At 37.6% G+C, this 19,312-nt stretch overlaps 1 protein-coding gene across 1 annotated transcript in view; it reads left to right on the plus strand.

Annotated features, from left to right (window-relative positions):
- Positions 1–19,049, plus strand: part of RAD21 (RAD21 cohesin complex component) — a 31,941-nt gene extending 12,892 nt beyond the window's left edge. The window contains exons 4-14 of the mRNA XM_090283429.1: positions 1,487–1,586; positions 3,241–3,347; positions 4,060–4,266; positions 4,677–4,802; positions 5,136–5,258; positions 7,015–7,238; positions 8,443–8,602; positions 9,039–9,187; positions 14,941–15,090; positions 16,537–16,620; positions 17,349–19,049. Coding sequence (XP_090139555.1) covers positions 1,487–1,586; positions 3,241–3,347; positions 4,060–4,266; positions 4,677–4,802; positions 5,136–5,258; positions 7,015–7,238; positions 8,443–8,602; positions 9,039–9,187; positions 14,941–15,090; positions 16,537–16,620; positions 17,349–17,540 — 1,622 coding nt within the window. The 3' untranslated portion in view covers positions 17,541–19,049. The remainder of the gene's footprint in view (positions 1–1,486; positions 1,587–3,240; positions 3,348–4,059; positions 4,267–4,676; positions 4,803–5,135; positions 5,259–7,014; positions 7,239–8,442; positions 8,603–9,038; positions 9,188–14,940; positions 15,091–16,536; positions 16,621–17,348) is intronic.
- The last annotated feature ends 263 nt before the right edge of the window (positions 19,050–19,312 follow it).

The raw sequence follows: 19,312 nt of genomic DNA on the forward strand, positions 1-19,312 counted from the left end.
TCTGCTGTCCCACATACTCAGAAAACAGGGATACTTGGTGTATCCACGTTGCTGACCAAGAAGGAAGCAGATCATTTTAAGGTCAACATGGATGATCCAGTTGTGCTTGTGATACTGCAGCAGATCAATGACTCCCTTTATGTCTTCATATTCTTCACAAAAACAAGCTGAATGGCCAATTGGGACTGCACCGAATAAATTTCCATTGTGGAAGAGGACGCACTTCAAGCTCCACTTTGAGCTATCGATGAACAGTTGCCATTCAGTCGTGTTATAGATTGGAATTCCCAATTCCTCCATTAAACCGTGTATGTCATGGCAATACACAAAGCCACTGTCACTTGGAAAGTACTGCAGAAGTGCACTTTCTCTTGATCGAAACTAGGATACCTTCACTCCTTTTTCAAGCAAGTTTTTGTCATGCAGTCTTGACGCTAGGAGTTCTGAAGCTTTTTTGGATAATCCCAAGTCTCGTGCCAAATCATTCAACTCGTGCTCATCAAATCCCTTATGAACTGACTCATCTTCAATTTCAAAATCTTCATCATTGCTGTCACTTAGTTCTTCACCATACTCCTGTTTTTTGAAAGAGGGTAGTTCAGTGAAAACTGGCACTGGGATTTCAGCTGAGTGAGGCACTGGGCGTATAGCTGATGGTAGACTAGGATACTCTATTTTACATTAATTTTTCTTGTTCTATCCTGACGTTTTCACTATACAAAAGTACTAGTCATTTGAATGATCTCTGGGCTCTCACCAAACCATAGGTATACCAAATGGCAGTTGATCGCGTGTTCCCTTCATCCACATCCATAAACTCGACACACTGTTGCACACCTTGTGAGGGACCCAAGAGTATCTTGATCACCAAGTTTTACTTTAAAATATGCAAAATAGGCTTGTCTGACAAATGCAGTGATGTTTGTCTTTTGACTGGGAATGGTAAAACTGCCACAGATAGAACAAAACGAATCAGGGTTGTTTAGGCACTTATGACAAGAAATAGCAGAGACAGACATGATCTGAAGGAAAGAAAATAAGTACGTATGTAAATAAAAAAATAAATTCTTTTAAATTTTGTATACAAACGAGGTCGGACTACACTTCGGAATACAGTTCACTATATAGAGCGGCACACAGCCTCTCACCACACTGTCTCATGTGTAACTGAATAGCCTAGACAAGTATGAACCTGTCGCTGGTCTTCAAGATCGTCCCCCACCCCTCCCCACTGGGAGGTTTCCTCTCAGCCAATAGGAGAGCACTAGCGCTTCCCTGGATCCAGCCTAGAGTGGTTACATTAAGATAAGCTGTACCGAAATAACTTGACGTGATAGAAGAAAACTAACTGCAGTTTTGAAATCAGCATGCCGATTTAAGTCTAAAACAGCTGAGAAATCGAATTCAACAGGAATTATGTTAAAAATCGTTCCGCTGTGTAATCTATGATGTGGCCAGGCCTTGAAGCTGCCCAATTCTTTTCCAGGTGTTGTTGACCTGCCGGAGGAAAACCGAGAAGCTGCTTACAATGCCATTACTTTACCTGAAGAATTTCATGACTTCGATCAGCCCCTGCCTGACTTAGAGTATGTTTGTTTTTTTGTTTTGTTTTAATTGTTGACTTCATCTACAAGGAGACATATTACTGACTTCTAAGTGTACAGATTTCCTTGGAATGTTTTGATGTTGAATTAACATTTAGCTAAAATACATATTCTCTCATTTAGGATAGTGAAGCCTAAATGAAAGTATGTATATTTCTAAATATAACCTAGAAGTGCTGCTTCTGTAGGATATTAGTATAGAAGATACCAACTTTAACACAGCTAAGATGCAGGAATTCTTACGTGCTTAGGCCAAGGCTTATATAAACTGAACAGTTGTCCAGGTTTGTACTTTCATGATGATATCAGTAAACTTAAACTATTGCTTTATGATTCTTTTTATGGGAATATATTAATATTATCTACTGGGGGGTTTTGTAGGGTGAGGGGGACAGGGAGGGTTTGTTTGTTTGTGGCCAAGCTGTACTCAGCCACAGTTTTTGTATTTTTAATAAGCATATGAGATAACTTTCTGTGAAGAGCATGAAAGGGTATTGATTGTTACAGCACACATTTAAAAGTAGAAAATTTTACAGAGATGGCCATTATAGCAGAACACCGCTCTGCATTTCTTTCCCTCCTCAAGTCCTCAAAATCCAGGCATCATTATCAATAGCAGGGAATGTGACTGTAAGTTGCCAAGTGATTGATTAGCACTGTTGACAACCAGGAAACCCTCTGTACCAAGTTCCAGTTATCCTTTGAAAAATTTCTCTGCTTTTTTAAATGATCTGTGACTTCTGATTAAATTTGATTTATTTTGATTTTGTGTGTGTGTGTGTTAATTAGTGCTAGGCATCACCTAACCGCTGTACTGTTTATTCCCTCTTATATTTCCATTACTTGTTCTTTTTATATTTTATCATGGAAATGTTTTGACATAGCTAAAAGTGCAAGGGTTGCTGTTATGAATCCCGTGTACTGATCATCTGGCTTCTTTAATTATCAATATATTGCTGGTTTTATTTCATATGTATTGCCCCAACTCACCTTGTGGTCCCCACTGAATTATTTTAAAGCAAGTAACATATCTTTTTATCTGTAAATGCTTCAGTATGTATCTCTTTGGAGGTGTAAGGAATTTTTAAAACATATCCATCATAACACCATACTTTTAGAAAACTTAAAGTAACTTAATATATATGCAGTCAACATTCAGATGTCCCAGCTGACAAACAGACCCGCTTTTTTTTCTTCTAGCTTGTTTAAGTTAGGGTCTGGACAGAGTCTGCATACTACACTTGTTAATGTGTCTCTTTAAAATGATATGAAAGGTTATTTGTTAGAGGAAGATGCGAGTCTTGAAAAAGCCAGATGACTTCAGTTTACAAAGCCTGTAAGTTGCAGGGACCTGATAAAAACCCATGCCTGTCTATTCCATGCATTTCTAAGTTTTTTCTCTCTAACATATTGCCTTATGCAGTGATTTCAGCATATTATATTTTGCTTGCTAGTCATCGATGGCTTTAAAAATTTAAATACAAATTCACTTTCAGTCTTTGAGATCCATGGACTGCATTTATTTAGTATTAAATACTAAGGATTCTAAATCTTGATAGGTTATATGTATGCTCTTTCTTATAGAGAGTTGGGGGTTTTTTATATTAACTAAAATGTATTTGAAAATTTTTTACAGTGACATCGATGTGGCCCAGCAGTTCAGCCTGAACCAAAGTAGGGTGGAAGAGATAACCATGAGGGAAGAAGTTGGGAACATCAGTATTCTACAGGAAAATGATTTTGGTAATAAGAGAAACAAATCACTAGCTAGAAATGATAATGTTATAATTATATTTGTCACTGCTAGCAATTTGAAAAAGAAAACCAGGCACATGTTACATTCATGATGACAATGACTTAAAATTTCATCTCATGTGTTTTCATCAGGAAAAGAATTTGCCTTCCTACCAGTGTATTAAGCATCATTTTCATTTATGCACCAAACCTAAAGTTCATTCTTTGCCTGCTCCTGTTCCCCATACACAGTGATAGAACCTATATATTAATTTGTGTGAAAAGTCTCAACTTTTCATTGCAGTAATGTACACTTTTAAACTATTTATTTTGTAACAGTTGCATTATGTACCTATTCTTTTGGAATAGCATTCATAGCTAATGGCAAGCGAAATTCTTTGCTTGAGGAAAACCTATTATAAGAAAGTTTAAGTCTGTGAATGTTAATGCAACCTAACAGACGTACATATTTAGATGTACTTAACATATTAAGGATAATCTAAATGTGGATCTTACCTTTGAATTTGATAGTCATGCCCTGGAATGTGTTTATCAGTTACAGATGCTAAAGATTTAAAGTTTAAAGTAGATGTTTTAACATTCGAAAATAAGCAAGACTTCAGTATACTATATGACATCATAATTATAATAAATCATTAACATTTTTTTTTGTAACAGCGATGTGTCTAATTTTTTTAACTAATGACTAAAATTTTTTCAGGTGACTTTGGAATGGATGATCGTGAGATAATGAGAGAGGGAAGCGCTTTTGAGGATGATGACATGTTAGTAAGCACTAGTGCTTCTAACCTCCTATTGGAGACTGAACAGAGCACCAACAATCTGAATGAGAAAATTAATCATTTAGAATATGAAGACCAATATAAGGATGACAATTTCGGAGAAGGAAATGATGGTGGCATATTAGGTAGGTCATAACGAGGTGGTTATTCTAACATAATTTCTTTACTCAGCTGTTAAAGCAGTTGCTAATTCTGTGTCTTGAGTAACTATGTATGTATTGGTTCAGTGAAAGTTCTCAGGGTTTTAAGTTCTACTAGTTCTTAAAACTGCTCTATTTGTGTTTGATATCTATGTTAAGTAAAGTTATGTTTTAAATAGAGATAGGAACTAGAAAATATACATTAGGAATGAGAGACTTTTACATACTAAGTTTTTATTTTATATACTACTTTGAAGCGAAACAGATGCAAATTAAATGCAGATTTAAATTTTTAAACTTAATCCATTTTAACATAATTTTATTTTCCTAGTGATTGGATGTTGTTCTTTTAGCATTTCTTTTATAAATTTTAACTGCTACATCTCCTATTGCAGATGACAAACTTATTAGTAATAACGATGGTGGTATCTTCGATGATCCTCCTGCCCTGTCTGAGACGGGGGTTATGTTGCCAGTACAGCCTGCGCATGATGATATGGATGAGGATGATAACGTATCGAGTAAGCATTTCATGTTTAGTGATCTGGGCATAGTGGTGTGGGATTCACGAAGATGTTTACTATAAAAGACCACAGAGTTCCAACTTTTAATGAACTATAAACCTTCCTGATACAGCGCTATGATTGAGCACTCGTTCTGAGTCCCTTAGGTGTTTAACCCGGTGCCTTTCCCCGCTTTTGGCCTATAGGGTTCAACACTGGGGGGACTTCCTCAGAACTAAAGGCTTTTCTTGGTACCAATGGTTTTTTCCAGTTTCTCAGAGGGATTTCCCCCCATTGTAGAATATATGGTAAATAACCAAGCCTTTTGTGACCAAATTTCTGTTTTTATAGTGGGTGGGCCTGATAGTCCTGATTCAGTGGATCCTGTTGAACCAATGCCAACTATGACTGATCAGACAACACTTGTTCCAAATGAGGAAGAAGCTTTTGCTTTGGAACCTATTGATATCACTGGTGAGCATGCTTTTTGACTTACAAAGTCCTAGATCTGGCTCTTGTCCACTAAACTACTGCCCTCATTTTATATAACTGTTACTTTCTTTCTCCTTTGTCACAGTCATCTATTATTGATTCTTTATTTAATTCAACTATAATTTGAGTATCTTACAGAATATTTGTACAAGTTGCTATAAAATATGAACGTATAGAACAAGCTCTCTGCTAATATATATCTTAGTCTTTCGGGATTCCCAAAATGCTAGCAGGTCACACGTGTAACAGTTAGAAAACATTGGAGGGCATTTTACAGTAAAATACAAAACTGACATATCAGTTATCTTCCAAAGTTCTATATTGTTGGGCTACAATCTGGAAAAACCTTAAAATACTTATAAAAAAACAAGCAAACTGGAACGATCAAAGGTTCTAAAAACAGTATTCTGTTTCCTTTGGTGCTTCTTAAGAAACAGAACAAAACATTTAATTGGGGGTGCTGCTTCTGACTAAAAGAGGCAGTTTGAGATGTGTAGTTTGGATGTGAAACTTTAAAATTTCTAAACAGAATATGGGTACAATGGGATAGAATCCTTGTAATCAGTTACAATATATTTCAACATATAGTTATTTTTAAATAGAACAGAATTAACTTTTTGGGTGTTATACTTAAAATCTGGTCATGAAAAATTATTTGTGACTTGGGCTTCTGGTTTATAAAGAGTGCTTATGACCATGTAAGTGATTCTTGAGGAACTAAAAGCAACAAACAAGTCTTTATCCTCGTGGAACTTAAACACAAATTATGAGAACATGAGTAAGTAATATATATATTGTATTAGTGCCATATTACAGAGAACTCTAAGGAAAAGGGGATGAATTGCAGTGTTTAAAATAGGATCATCAGCCTTTGCCAGCTGTTTTAAGAACTTAAACTTTTAATTTCAGGGAAGGGGATCCTCAGTACCTGGAGGACAGTTTAGACAAAGACTGTCACTCTGTAACATATTTTTGAAGTTTGAACCACATAAATAATTTACGTATAAAAACCTATGGGGTATAACATGTATGACAGGATGAAATGTTAAGGAATTTAATTTCATGAGCTTTTCCGTTATCTTCAGTAATGGAGACAATGCTACCTGTTCTGCAAAGTTTTAGTAAGGGTTAGAAATAAATACACATGTCTGTGATGGAGTTCCAGGTCCAACAGACTGGGTTTGGGCCTGTTTCACTTCATCCAGCTGCTTGTACAACTGCCATATACGAGTTGTACCTTTTTCTAAAAATCATAATAATTGCGAACATCTATGGAGGATGCAATCTATGCCAAACAGTCTACTAAAGTATTATACAACCCTATAAGTGGATGGCCATATTGCAAATAAGAAAATGGAAAGTTAAAGCAAGGTGAAGTTAACTTTTCTTAGTTAACTTTCACTCAACTAACAAGGTAACCCAGAACTTGGGCCCAAGTGATATGTGTTTACAGTATAAAGTGATGTGGGTCAGTATGTATTGGCTCTTGAATTATTTTACTCATTTTGTACTAAATATATATTCATTTATTTATTCGTCAAGTATTTGTTGAGCACCTACTGAATGCCAACCTCTGTTCCACATGGTGCTTGGGAAACCTCATTTCAAAGAGATTCTGCCCTCATGAAGTTTACTTTTTGTAGTGGTTTTGTAGAAAAGCGGGATAATGAGACCAAGTCTCACTGTGTTTCATGCTGCCCTCTCAGGGAAGTGACTTTATTTTCTTTTATCATTTCAGTCAAAGAAACAAAAGCCAAGAGGAAGAGGAAGCTGATTGTTGACAGTGTCAAAGAGTTGGATAGTAAGACCATTAGAGCCCAACTTAGTGATTATTCTGACATTGTTACCACTTTGGATCTGGCACCACCCACCAAGAAATTGATGATGTGGAAAGAGACAGGGGGAGTGGAAAAACTCTTCTCTTTACCTGCCCAGCCTTTGTGGAATAACAGACTACTGAAGGTAATACAGTTCGTAGAATTATTTCCTATACATTTTGACCATTTTTTAAAATAGTTTTAAAACCTTTATTTGAATAATTTTTGATGAGGTATTTTTTAACTATATGGTACCTCTTTTTCTCTCTCACATCACAGTATAGTGAACATAACTTGATCTGAAAGATCTTGATGAGTGACACTTGCATTTCTAAAAGATGTAGAATGTATATTCCCTATACAAAAAAGCTACTGACATTTCTAATAATAGTTCTCTCTCCTCAGCCTCCTATGATAAACTGTTAGTTCTATTTCCTGAGTGTGTACTGTGCTTCAAGTCTGCAGTCTTGATGTTGCTTTCTGGCCAAAACGTGTGGTGTGTCTACTTTTCCACAATAAAGAGGACTGGCTTTAGGAGACCAGGCCCTAGGGCTCACTGAGGAGTCCCGAGCACTCCACAGCCAGGTTCCGAGGCCCCTGCTGAAGGACGCAGCACTGTCAGGCGGTTGCTCTTTCTAAAGCCGAAACATGCATAGAACCAAATGATTTTACTTTAATTTCACTGTGTTCTAAATGCAAGACTATGATAAACCTATTTACTGAAAGCACAGTCATATATTCATTTAGAAAATTTATATTTCTATTTTTTTTTGACTTTGTGATCTTATAGGACTTTTTCCTAAGGAGGTAATTCAAAATATGGAAAGCCATTTTTTGAAGATGTTCATTATTCATTGTTATTTACAATTAAAATTTTTATAAAAACTTAAAATATTGGAAAATGGTTCACGTGTGAGATATATGTGTGTATACATACACACGTACAATCTCCTCAGTGGAACATTATGTAATCATTTAAAATGTTAAAATGATAGTTAAGATTACCATATAATATTAAATTATAAAAGCACTATGTAAAGGTGTTGGATACAATGACAATTGTATTGAGTTTTAAGTGTATCAGTAGGAAAATAAACTTCAGGCAAATTTCATTTATTTTCAACTTTTTTAAATTGCTGCAATTATAATTTGAAATTATTTAAAATCAGTTTAAGATGGAATGAAATGTGATTATGTTATAATAATTAAGTAGAAATTATGCTAAATATATATGCACACTGATTACAACTATATTAAAGATTATGGAATATGGAAATGTCAGTGGGTGGGTTTTCAGTTAATGTTATTTATTTTATAATTGACATTTATTTTTTATTTTTCTTTTACAGCTCTTTACACGCTGTCTTACACCTCTAGTTCCAGAAGATCTTAGAAAAAGGAGGAAAGGAGGAGAGGCTGATAATTTGGATGAATTCCTCAAAGAATTTGAAAATCCAGAGGTTCCCAGAGAGGACCAGCAACAGCAACATCAGCAGCGTGATGTTATCGGTCTGTCCTATTAGAATAATTCCTTGGTGAAGTTTACATGAATGTTTGGCTTAAAACTTACCTGTATATTGGCAAAGTAAAAGAAACCAGGAACAAGGGAGTATACTCAGGATTTGGGGCAGGGAAATACATGCCTTATTGTATTGTGTGATTGCTTTGTTAGATATGAAGATTTCTGTTATCATGACTGGCTGCATGATAGTCTGCTAAAGGATGGTCCTGCATTGGACTAGAGGTGGGACTTGTTCTCTTAAGGCCCTCTCCCACCTTTCAGTGTATTATTATAAATTGAGTAATCTATGGAAGTAAAATTTTATCCGGTCATGTTCATCAGAGAAAATACCTATGTCTTAGTGTATTAGTATTAAAAGTAAATGGTTCTAAAATAGTGTTTTAAGACTGAATAGCCTAAGTCTCTTCACATGGCCGATTGCAGATGAGCCCATTTTGGAAGAGCCAAGCCGCCTCCAGGAGTCAGTGATGGAGACCAGCAGAACAAACTTGGATGAGTCAGCCATGCCCCCACCCCCACCTCAGGGAGTAAAGCGAAAAGCAGGACAGATCGACCCAGAGCCTGTGATCCCTGTGAGTAAGCAACATCTCTCCATCCCGGTGTTTGGGGGGAATCAGAAAATCATTTTAAATCCCCAGAACTAGCAAATGTTTTTTAAAGAGCCTTTTTTAAAGTATCTTGGTTCAGGCAGAAAATGGAAAGTAATGGGTCCAGAGAGGAAGAATGGCAGCCGAAGATATGAGCACAGTGTACCTTAAATGAGAGAAGATGCTCTAGGAATTTTCAGTCTTGCTGACTCTTCTTGGGCGTCTTGCTTCAGAGTGGCCTAAAGTGAGCGTCCTTGGCTAAAGGTGACATCCTTGACCATGAACTTGCTTTTGGTTTGCTTTTTATTTTCAAATGTTAGTCTAGGGTGAATCTGAGAATTCTAGATAAAATAAGAAAAGCAGTATCTTGAACCTGTTAAGTTCTACATGTATTAAATATTTTGTGAGTAAGTGAAACAAACTTTTTGCTTAATAAAGAGAATTTTTGCATTTAAAAATAAGCCTTGGAGCCCTGGCTGGGTCGTTCAGTTGGTTAGAGTGTCATCCCAAAACACTAAGGTTACAGATTCTATCCCCGATCAGGGCTCATGTAATGGACAACCAGTGAATGCATAGATTAGACACATGGGACAACAAATCGATATTTCTCTTCCTCTCTCTCAAAAATCATTTAAATTTTTTTTTTAAATAAGCTAGTAGGTTCTTGGGCAATTCCAGGCCAAGTGGGGACAGATTGTCACTTACCTAGTTTCAAGTGTTTGACCGCTTTATTTTGTTTAATCTTCATTTCTTTTGTTTTTTTTTTAGTTCTTTTTTTAAAATATGCTTTATTGATTATGCTATTACACTTGTTCCAATTTCTTTTCCCTTTGTTCCCCTCCACGCAGTGACCCCCCCTTCCTCCAGTTGTCCCCCTCCCCTTAGTCCATGCACATTGGTTGTGCATATAGATCTAAACATCTATCTACTCCATTCCCTCCTACTATGCTTCTTAATTCCTGTACCGTCTCCCTCCCTTTCTCCCTTTCCCCCTTCCCCCTCCCCACTGACATCTCCCAAAAATGTTCCCCATACCTATAATTCTTTTCCCACTCTCATTGCCTACTTTGTCTGCCTTTGTTTCAATTCCCTAGCTTCTGTTGTTGGTTGTTGTGATAGAGTTTTCATTTTAACGTTCATAGTTTTGATCCTCTTTCTCCTAAACAAGTCCCTTTAACATCTCATATAACAGTGGTTTGGATCTGATGAACTCCTTCAGTTTTACTTTGTCCTCGAAGCACTTTCTCTGCCCTTCTATTCTGAATGACAGCTTCGCTGGATAGAGTAATCGTGGTTGTAGGTTTTTGCTTTTGATTACTTTGAATATTTCTTGCCAGTCCCTTCTTGCCTGCAGAGTTTCTTTTGAGAAATCTGCTCATAGTCTTATTGGGAACCCTTTGTACATAATTCTCTTCTCTCCTGCTGCTTTTAAGATTCTCTTTATCCTTAATTTTTGACATTTTGATTATAATGTGTCTTGGTGTGATTCTCCCTGGGTCCAGATTTTTTGGAACTCTGTGCTTCCTGGACCTGTAAGTCTATTTCCTTCCCCAAGTTAGGGAAGTTCTGTTTCATTATTTTTTCACACTTTCAGTTGCTAGTTCTTCGCCTTGTGGCAACCCTATGATTCGGAGGTTGGCCCACTTATAGCTATCTCATAGGTTTCTGAGCCTCTCCTCATTTTCCTCACTTCTCTTTTCCTCTTTCTGCACTGGTTGACTGTTCCTTCCCTCTGTTCCGATTTGTTGATTTGATCCCTGGTTTTCTTGCCCTAACCACTAGTTTCACATGTGTTTTTGTTCATTTCAGCAGGACTAGCCTTCATTCCTTCCCCATCTTGTTTAAGATCTGCTGTTAGATCTGTAAGCCTTTTTATAACCAAAGCTCTGAACTGAGCCTCAGAAAGATTTCCTATCTGCTGCTTCGTTAGATTAGGAATTTGCTGTCTGGTCAGCTGTGTCACTGGGATCTCTATCATGATCTGTGCCATCCTGATTGTTTTGTGTTTACCTTTGCTTCCTGGGAGGAGCTGTCACACCTCCTACGTTCTAGGGGGCGGAGCCCCGTGCACTCGTCACAACTGGGCAACTGGTCTCACCACACTGTGGTGTTTACTGCGGAGGGTGGGGGTCCAGGATGGATTCCTGCCGTTCACTCTCCGCTGAGAAACTGGGAGCCTCCTCCTCTGTCCCCACCAGGCCTCACAGCCCAAGGCAGTGGAGGTCTGCCTTCCCTGGGTTTGGCATCGCAGGGTGACGGGTCTGGTCTGCAGCTGCAGGTGCTCCCCAGGCACTTCTCGCCTCCCCTTAAATATGAGTGTCTGTGCTTACCGCTGTCCTGCCTCCATTGCTGCTGCCGCCGCGGCCAGCACAGCTTGACCTCTCCTCCCCGGCTTTGCCCCTCCTACCCGTCTGGATGAGCATCACTTCTTTATAACTTCATACGTTGGACTTCAATTTATTATCTGGAACTTCTGGTTATTTCTAGTTTTGCGGTAGTTGTATTCCTTCTTAGTTGTGGAGGGAGACGGAGCGTGTCAGTCTAGGCCTCCATCTTGGCCGGAAGTCTCCTGTGTTTGTTTGCTTCCGTGTCCCAGGGAGAGCTGTCGCTCCTACTACGTTATAGGGGGTGGGGGTGGAGCCTTAGGGGTTCGTCAGTAACGGGCGACCTGTTTCACCACGTTGTGGTGCTGTATGTGGGGGAGGGGTCTGAGAGGGAACAATGCCGCTTGCCCAGCACTCATCCCTTTTCCAGGCACTTCTCCCACTTCCGTCCTGGACTGGTGGCCCTCCAGCTGCTGTCCTGGCCATCGTTTCCACAGTGGGTGGGTCTGCGGACGTTCTAGGTTCATGGGGCCCTTTAAACAAGCAGACTCTGCTGAGAGACCAGCAGTTTCTGCCTCCACCTCAACCCCCACTGGTCTGCACAGTCAGAAGCAATGAGACTTGATTTTCCCCTGTGCTGGGACTGTGAGCTGTGCAGTCTGGTCAGGAGCTGGGAACGCTCCCCAGGTGTCCCTCCTGACTTTTTAGAACATGTAACTGCGCTTTCCTCAGGCCTGCTGCTGCTGCTGCCGCCGCCACTACCACCACACTGTGTCCTCTCTCCCCGGCTCCGCCCCTCCTACCTGTCCGGATTAGTATTTCTTCTTTATATCTTTGTTTGTTGGACTTCCATGCACTTTGATTTTCTGGAACTTCTGGATGTCTCTAGTTTTGAGGTAGTTGTATTCCTTCTTAGTTGTGAAGGGAGATGCAGCTTGTCTGTCTACACCTCCATCTTGGCCAGAAGTCCTAGTCTTCATTTCTTTATGAGCAAGATCACAGTCTCCTGTTTTATTGGGAAATGTTAACATAGCATTGTGTTTCAGATGAAAAGCATAGTGATTTGATAATATATATATTGTGAAATGATTACAATAAGGTTAGTTAACACTCATTACCTCACATGGTAACAGTATTTTTTTGTGATGAGAATTTTAATATCTACTCTCAGCAACTTCAAGTACTTAATTACAGTATTAACTGTAATCACCGTACTATGTATTAAATCCTCAGAACTTCATCTTGTAACTAGAAGTTGTACTCTGACCAACATCTCCCCATTTCCCAGCCCCCAGTAATCACCATTCCCTTCCATTTTTAGTCCACATGTAAGCAATACCATGTGCTGCTTATCATCTTCCTTTGCCTGAATTATGTCATATAGTGTAATCCCTCGTGGTCCATCCATGGTGTTGCAGATGGCATGATTTCTTTCTTTCTCATGGTTGAATAATATTCTATTGTACATATATCACTTTATTCATTAACAGACATCGAGGTTGTTTCCATAACTTGGCTTTAGTATATAATGTTGCAGTGAATGGGGTGGGGGGGGAGTACAGATATTTTTTTAAGGTAGTAAATTTGTTTCCCTCAGATCAGTACTCATAAATGAAACTGGTGGATCAATATGGTAGTTCTAGTTTTGATTTTTTTTTTTTTTTTTTTTTGAGGAATCTCCATACTGTTTTTCATTCTGGCTGTCCCAGTGTACGTTCTACGAATAGTGCACAAGGGTTCCCTTTTCTTTACATTGTTGCCAACATTTATTTCTTGTATTTTTGATAATAGCCATTCTCACAGTTGTGAGGGTGATATCTCATTGTGGTTTTGATTTGCATTCCCATGATTAGTGATATGGAGCATCTTTTTTATGTACCTGTTTGCCATCTGTATATCTTTGGGAAAATCCTCTGCCCATTTTTATGCAGGTTTTTTTTCCTCCTTGAGTTGTGAGGGTTCTATCTGGAAAGGGGTTAACATTAAAGTAAGTGTGTGTGTGTGTGAGAGAGAGAGAGAGAGTGAGTTGCAATAAGAAAGGAGTTTTCATGGTTTCAGATCTTACAGTCAAAATCTTGAATGATTCCATTTAGTGTTTGAAGGTGTAGGAGACTAGGGATTCAGTTTTTCTGGCACCGTTTATTGAAGAGACTGTCCTTTCCCCCTTGTATATTCTTGGCTTCTTTGTTGTAAATTAATTTAATGTGTATGTGTGGCTTTATTCCTCTTAGGGTCTCTGTTTTGTTCCAGGTTCTGGTTTAATGTTTAGCAAACATTTCCTGCATGTCTCCAATACTAGGCAGTTTTAGGCTATCTTATTAAATAATCAGAGTACACTTTTCAAATTGCTGAACAAATGTAAAGTGACATCAGGCTATTTCATTCAGAATAGCTACTACCATTAAGAACACTTAAGGACAGCAAAGCTAAAATAAGTGTAAAGAAAAAGTAAGGTCTAGTTTACGACTTCTCAACCTTATGTCTATAGAATAAATGAACATGAGCAGAAGGAAGCTCTTTGGTAACCACCTGTGTGCTCTCAATGCAGCCTCCATCGAGTGGTATTGGCAGAATACCCTGCGCCCTTCTGGAGGTGCAAAGTTGTTGAAAAGAGCATTTTTATCTGTGAGCTCAGGAATAAGAATGGGGAGAGGTACCCCTCTCCTGGTAATTTGTTTCTTGCCATTGATTTAGTTTGATTGTCTTTTTCTTATAATGCTCTGAACTGTTAATATGTAAGCCTGAGAAGAAGGAAATTAAAGAGATGGATTTTAAAAAGTAGTCTACTCATTTGTAGTTGCTGCTGTAAGAGCTTCCAGGCCTCATTTAGAGCCCAGGTTTAGTTGTGATAGCCTGAAGACAGTTTTATGCAGTAATGGTGACAGGGCCAGGCTAATTGATGGTAAAGCTTTTATGCCCTGCCCCGGAGTCAGTGGCTTGTGTTTTTTCTAAAATGCTCCTACACAAAGTGTGGGAATTTTTACCGTTTATCATTTTTCTTATTTGCAAATTTGTCACATAGACTTTGAAGTATTTGACTCCTTAAAAGTAAGTATAAACACTTTGTTCTGGGATAAGATAATGGATTTACTACTTCTGTAAACTATAATAATTTATTGTAGTGTTATAATTTTAAAAAGATGTATATGTGGGCCAAAGTAGGTTTACAGTCGTAGGTGAAACAGTTTATTCTTGGATTATTTGTTAATTATTGTGTTATCTTTCATACTAACAACTTTAAACCTACTTTTGCTGCCCCACCCTGTATAATCAATTCTTGATTGTGAGGAAGTTATGGCGATATGACTCCGGTATTTTTCATTTTGAAAACTTGAGCAACTATGTATTTGCATATTTAAAAGAAATTACCCTTAAAATGTGCATCTCAAGTTGCCTTATTTTTATTGCTTTAAGCCTCAGCAGGTAGAACAAATGGAAATACCTCCTGTAGAGCTGCCTCCAGAAGAGCCTCCAAATATCTGTCAGTTAATTCCAGAGTTAGATCTTCTACCAGAAAAAGAGAAGGAGAAAGAGAAAGAGAAAGAAGATGAAGAAGAGGAGGAGGTAAAGTAACGTCCTGAACATATTACTATTTCACCTTTAGCAAAACTTCTACCAGCTCTCTTTTCATATTGGAAGTAAGTTCATTAATGTTGGGCTTCAGAGTGATGAAAAATATTCAAGCATGAGCAAAATTTAACCAAGTGTTTAGTGATCTAGTATCAGGAACATCGAAATTCATGCTGTGCTATGACTTAGAGGTTATTCAAGGACAGAAACTGCCTTTCACTATTTTTTTTGCCTGACTTCTCAGTGATTTGTAGCCACTTTTATTATCTTGTGGTGTGGAAATCAGATAATAAAAACAAAACCCACGCATGAAAAATGTTTGGTTTTCATTAGACTGATATGAGATGTAACTTTCCTAAAGTACGTTGAGTGAAGGCTGGAATGATTTACTTTTTTTAAAGTATAGAGGTGCTTTAGGAATGGGTTTCCTTTTCCTGGGGCATGTTTTGGCTATTTAAGGTCTTGAGGTTCTTGTGTAAGATAGAATATATTCTTCTATTGGATGTTGTTAAATATTTTATACCTTTATTGAAATGTCTTCCAGGTAGCATTGAAGCTTTTTAAATTTCCTCTAAGACTAAAGGTTATGGATTGGATTAGACATTTTCATTAGCATCTGTTTGTAAATCTATGCCAACCATAGATTGTATAGGCATTTAGTGCTTAGAATTTAATATGAGTACTACATTGTTTTAAAGTCAAAATTTAGCCCCAGATCTGCTCTAGCCCATGCACTAGAGTGTGCCGTATCTCGGGCTTAGTGTTAAATCAGGGTTTAAAAATCATTTTGCTTCCTATTTGTAAAGCTGTTTACTTCTGGTTCTTTGGAACATGGCGTGTACTTCCAGTATAGCCTGGGAGCTGGGCGGCTCAAGCAACATATATATTATGGGTTATAGCCCATTTTTTTTAAAACACCATATATACCAGTACGACTTGCTCATCTTTGCAGGCTCTTCTTGGTACTGTTCCACAGTGAAGTTGGGAATCTGCCAGAATATAAGTCATTTAGAATATCATGCTCCAGAAAAATAATACATAAATATTCAGTTGATATAAACAGTGTTTAGTGGCATAGTTGATTTATATCCCAGCATAAGTTCCTTCCTTATCTTAACAGGGGCCAAATAAGCAACCAGCAATAGTCCATGGACCATGCTGTATAGACCACATCTTTATAGACCAGTACAGAGTCATATATTCAGCCAAATGTTTGCTTGCAGGTACAGAGGACTTTCTTTTGTAATTTAAGAAAGACAAACGTCAAAGTTCATACTAAATCTAAGTGATTTTTCAGCCACATCAAGTGTAATTTTTTATTAGTCAAAATGAAAGTTTAAATTAATTTAGAGCCTTCAGGAGATATAGACATATTTCATTTTGCAGCAGAGTAGTTTTATCAGCTTATTTTCTAATATGTGCGGTGCCATCTTCACTCAGGATGAAGACGCTTCGGGGGGCGATCAGGATCAAGAAGAAAGGAGATGGAACAAAAGGACCCAACAGATGCTCCACGGGCTGCAGGTACGCGGTGTGGGCTTAATCCTTAGCAAGGGCTGTGGGGTTACTGCCTCACAAAATAGCCACACGCTATAGAACCAGAAAACCTACCTTTGTCAGATGTTTTCCAGAACTATGTATTTTAAGCTATTTAATACATAAACCATTAGACCAAGAGTAAGTCTGGAAGGCATCCAGGTGAGTACTTTCTTATGGTTTCTCTTGCAAAGCCAAATTGTGGTGGTGATTTATGGTACTCCTTTTTGTTCTGCATCTTATTTTTGGTTCAGCAATTTAATCTGTTCGAATCATTGAATCTGTCGAATTATTGTTGTGGCAGATGTCACTTACCTTGCCCCTGAACTGTCAGATACATATGAGGTATCTTGGGCATATAATATACCAGGGAAGTTGCTAAAGGTTTCCTGAAATAGAGTCAAAGGATAGTTGAAATAAGTTGAAATTTTAAGAACTATTAAGTGCTAGATTTTACTATTGTGTCAAATTAGATGTTCAAAGAACTAAGTCATTTTAGTATTTCTTGGATTTATGATTTTAGGCATACCGTGATATACATTTTTTTTTTAACTTCTTGATTAATCTGAGAATTTCTCTTCACTATTCAAAGAAGTCTACTTCCAGCCCCCAACAGAATGGATATACAGTATACTTTTTCCAGTATCCAGATTGGCATCTTCTTACACAAATTACTTTCATTTAATTCTTTTTTTTTTTTTTTCTTTCAATTTCAGCGAGCTCTTGCTAAAACTGGAGCTGAATCTATCAGTTTGCTTGAGTTATGTCGGAACACAAACAGAAAGCAAGCTGCAGCAAAGTTCTACAGTTTCTTGGTTCTTAAAAAGCAGCAAGCTATTGAGCTGACCCAGGAAGAACCGTACAGTGACATCATTGCCACACCTGGACCAAGGTTCCACATTATTTGAGCAGCTTAGAAGCACTGTAGCTAGTGTTGGTTTCACTAGTGTGTACAAATTGCCCCCATGTGTAGGGCACACAAAACCCTTTTAAGAAAATTCAGATTTTTGTCTGTACAAAGTCTCTGCCTTTTTCTTCATTTTTTCCAGTATTTTAATGTTACCAGTTTCATCTTTAAGGGAAACTGCTTGTATGGATTGTGTTCTGATGGCGAAAACAAGCACCCCAAGGACTCAGAAGATGATTTTAACAGCTCAGAACAGATGTGTGCAATATCGGCGCATGTGGTAATGTTGAGTAGCAGTCGCAAGTCAGGATTTTTATCTTTGTCTCCATTGGAAAAGAAAACTTGTCAGGAAAAATACCTGCCGGTTTAAGAATTATGGTGTGAGTCTTAGAAATTGTCTTCTCCCATCAGTAACACCAGCAATCTTCTTGGGAACCGCTGTCCTTAGGGATGGTGCCCCAACAGAGATTGTCCCCAAGACCTGTTTTTAAGTATAATTCCATCATGACCAAGGGGGTGTGTGAGATTGCGTTGTAACTCATCCCCTCAGCTACAAAATGATAGAACTTGGTTTTAAGTGTTCTATTTTTAAATCATTCCGTGAATCTTTTAAATGAACCTTACTATCCCGAAATCTGTTGTTTTAGTGAGGCTCTAAAATGAGCAGAAATAGACTTTTGTAGAGTAGAATGAATTTAAACATTTATAACTTTCCAGGAGCTATAAATCAAAGTTTTAAAAAGGTGTTTGAATATATTTGAGTATTCAGATCATGGAAATAAAAATTGCTATGCCAACTGAAAGGACAGACTGATGGGAAATCATATACCTGGTTGACTTAACCTTTAAACAGACAATGCTGTAAAAATAATGGCTTCTCTGATATTTATTATAAGTTTTATTACTGACCTCTTTTTCCAACACTGCACACTCTGTGTTTGGAACTTTTAATAGCTTTGCAACAGAAATCCTGTATCCAGTTTCCTACAATTTAAGTGAAGAAAACCATCCAAATAAAGGCTTTATTATTAACAGACCAGATAGCACCAGAAATTATGTGACTATTATGATTTTCAAAATGTCTTAATTTTTTAGGGCAAGATTACACTGAAAGTTCTAGCTTAAGTGTTGGCACTTTTGTGGGAAAAAAAATTCACTTTTGAAACTCAGACTTCAGTGTATATCCAGTAATTTAAAAGTAAGTGAAATGTTTTAAATTTGTGAACGCGTAATTACTGTTTTGATGATTCTTTTTCTTGAGAATGGTAATTGTATAATTGCTATTGCAGCTTTATTTTTCAATATAATGTGCCTGTAAACCATTTTTCTCCCTTTGTAAAAAGACATTGTAGATAATTGAATGTTTGATTATAGAAAGGTCATTAGTTCCTTGTTACACATTTTGTTAGTCTGGTTTTTGTTGCTTATTGGGTTTAATATTGTTCCTGAAAATAGTTGATGCTATGGTATGTATAACTTTTCTAATAAAAGTTGTGTTATAAGCTGTAAATTTTTGGAGTATTGGTTCTTTGGTTGGTTGTGTTGCCCTGAAAAAACATTGATGAAGGTATTGTGCCTCATCTTTTGCTAGCCTTATCTAGAATAATTATCCATGCATACTGTAGGTGAATTTTTCAAAATGTCTTAAATATGAAAGACTTGAAGAGTTTAACAAGAGCCATGTGATCTGAAACCTTGACAGATAGCCACACATGACTAGTGGCTACCATATTAGCACTGGAAGGTCACAGAATCTTAAGCTAATACTCCTAA

The sequence above is a fragment of the Furipterus horrens genome, unplaced genomic scaffold (genome assembly GCF_987537825.1).
Source record: "Furipterus horrens unplaced genomic scaffold, mFurHor1.1.pri manual_scaffold_7, whole genome shotgun sequence".
NCBI classification, from domain to species: domain Eukaryota; kingdom Metazoa; phylum Chordata; class Mammalia; order Chiroptera; family Furipteridae; genus Furipterus; species Furipterus horrens.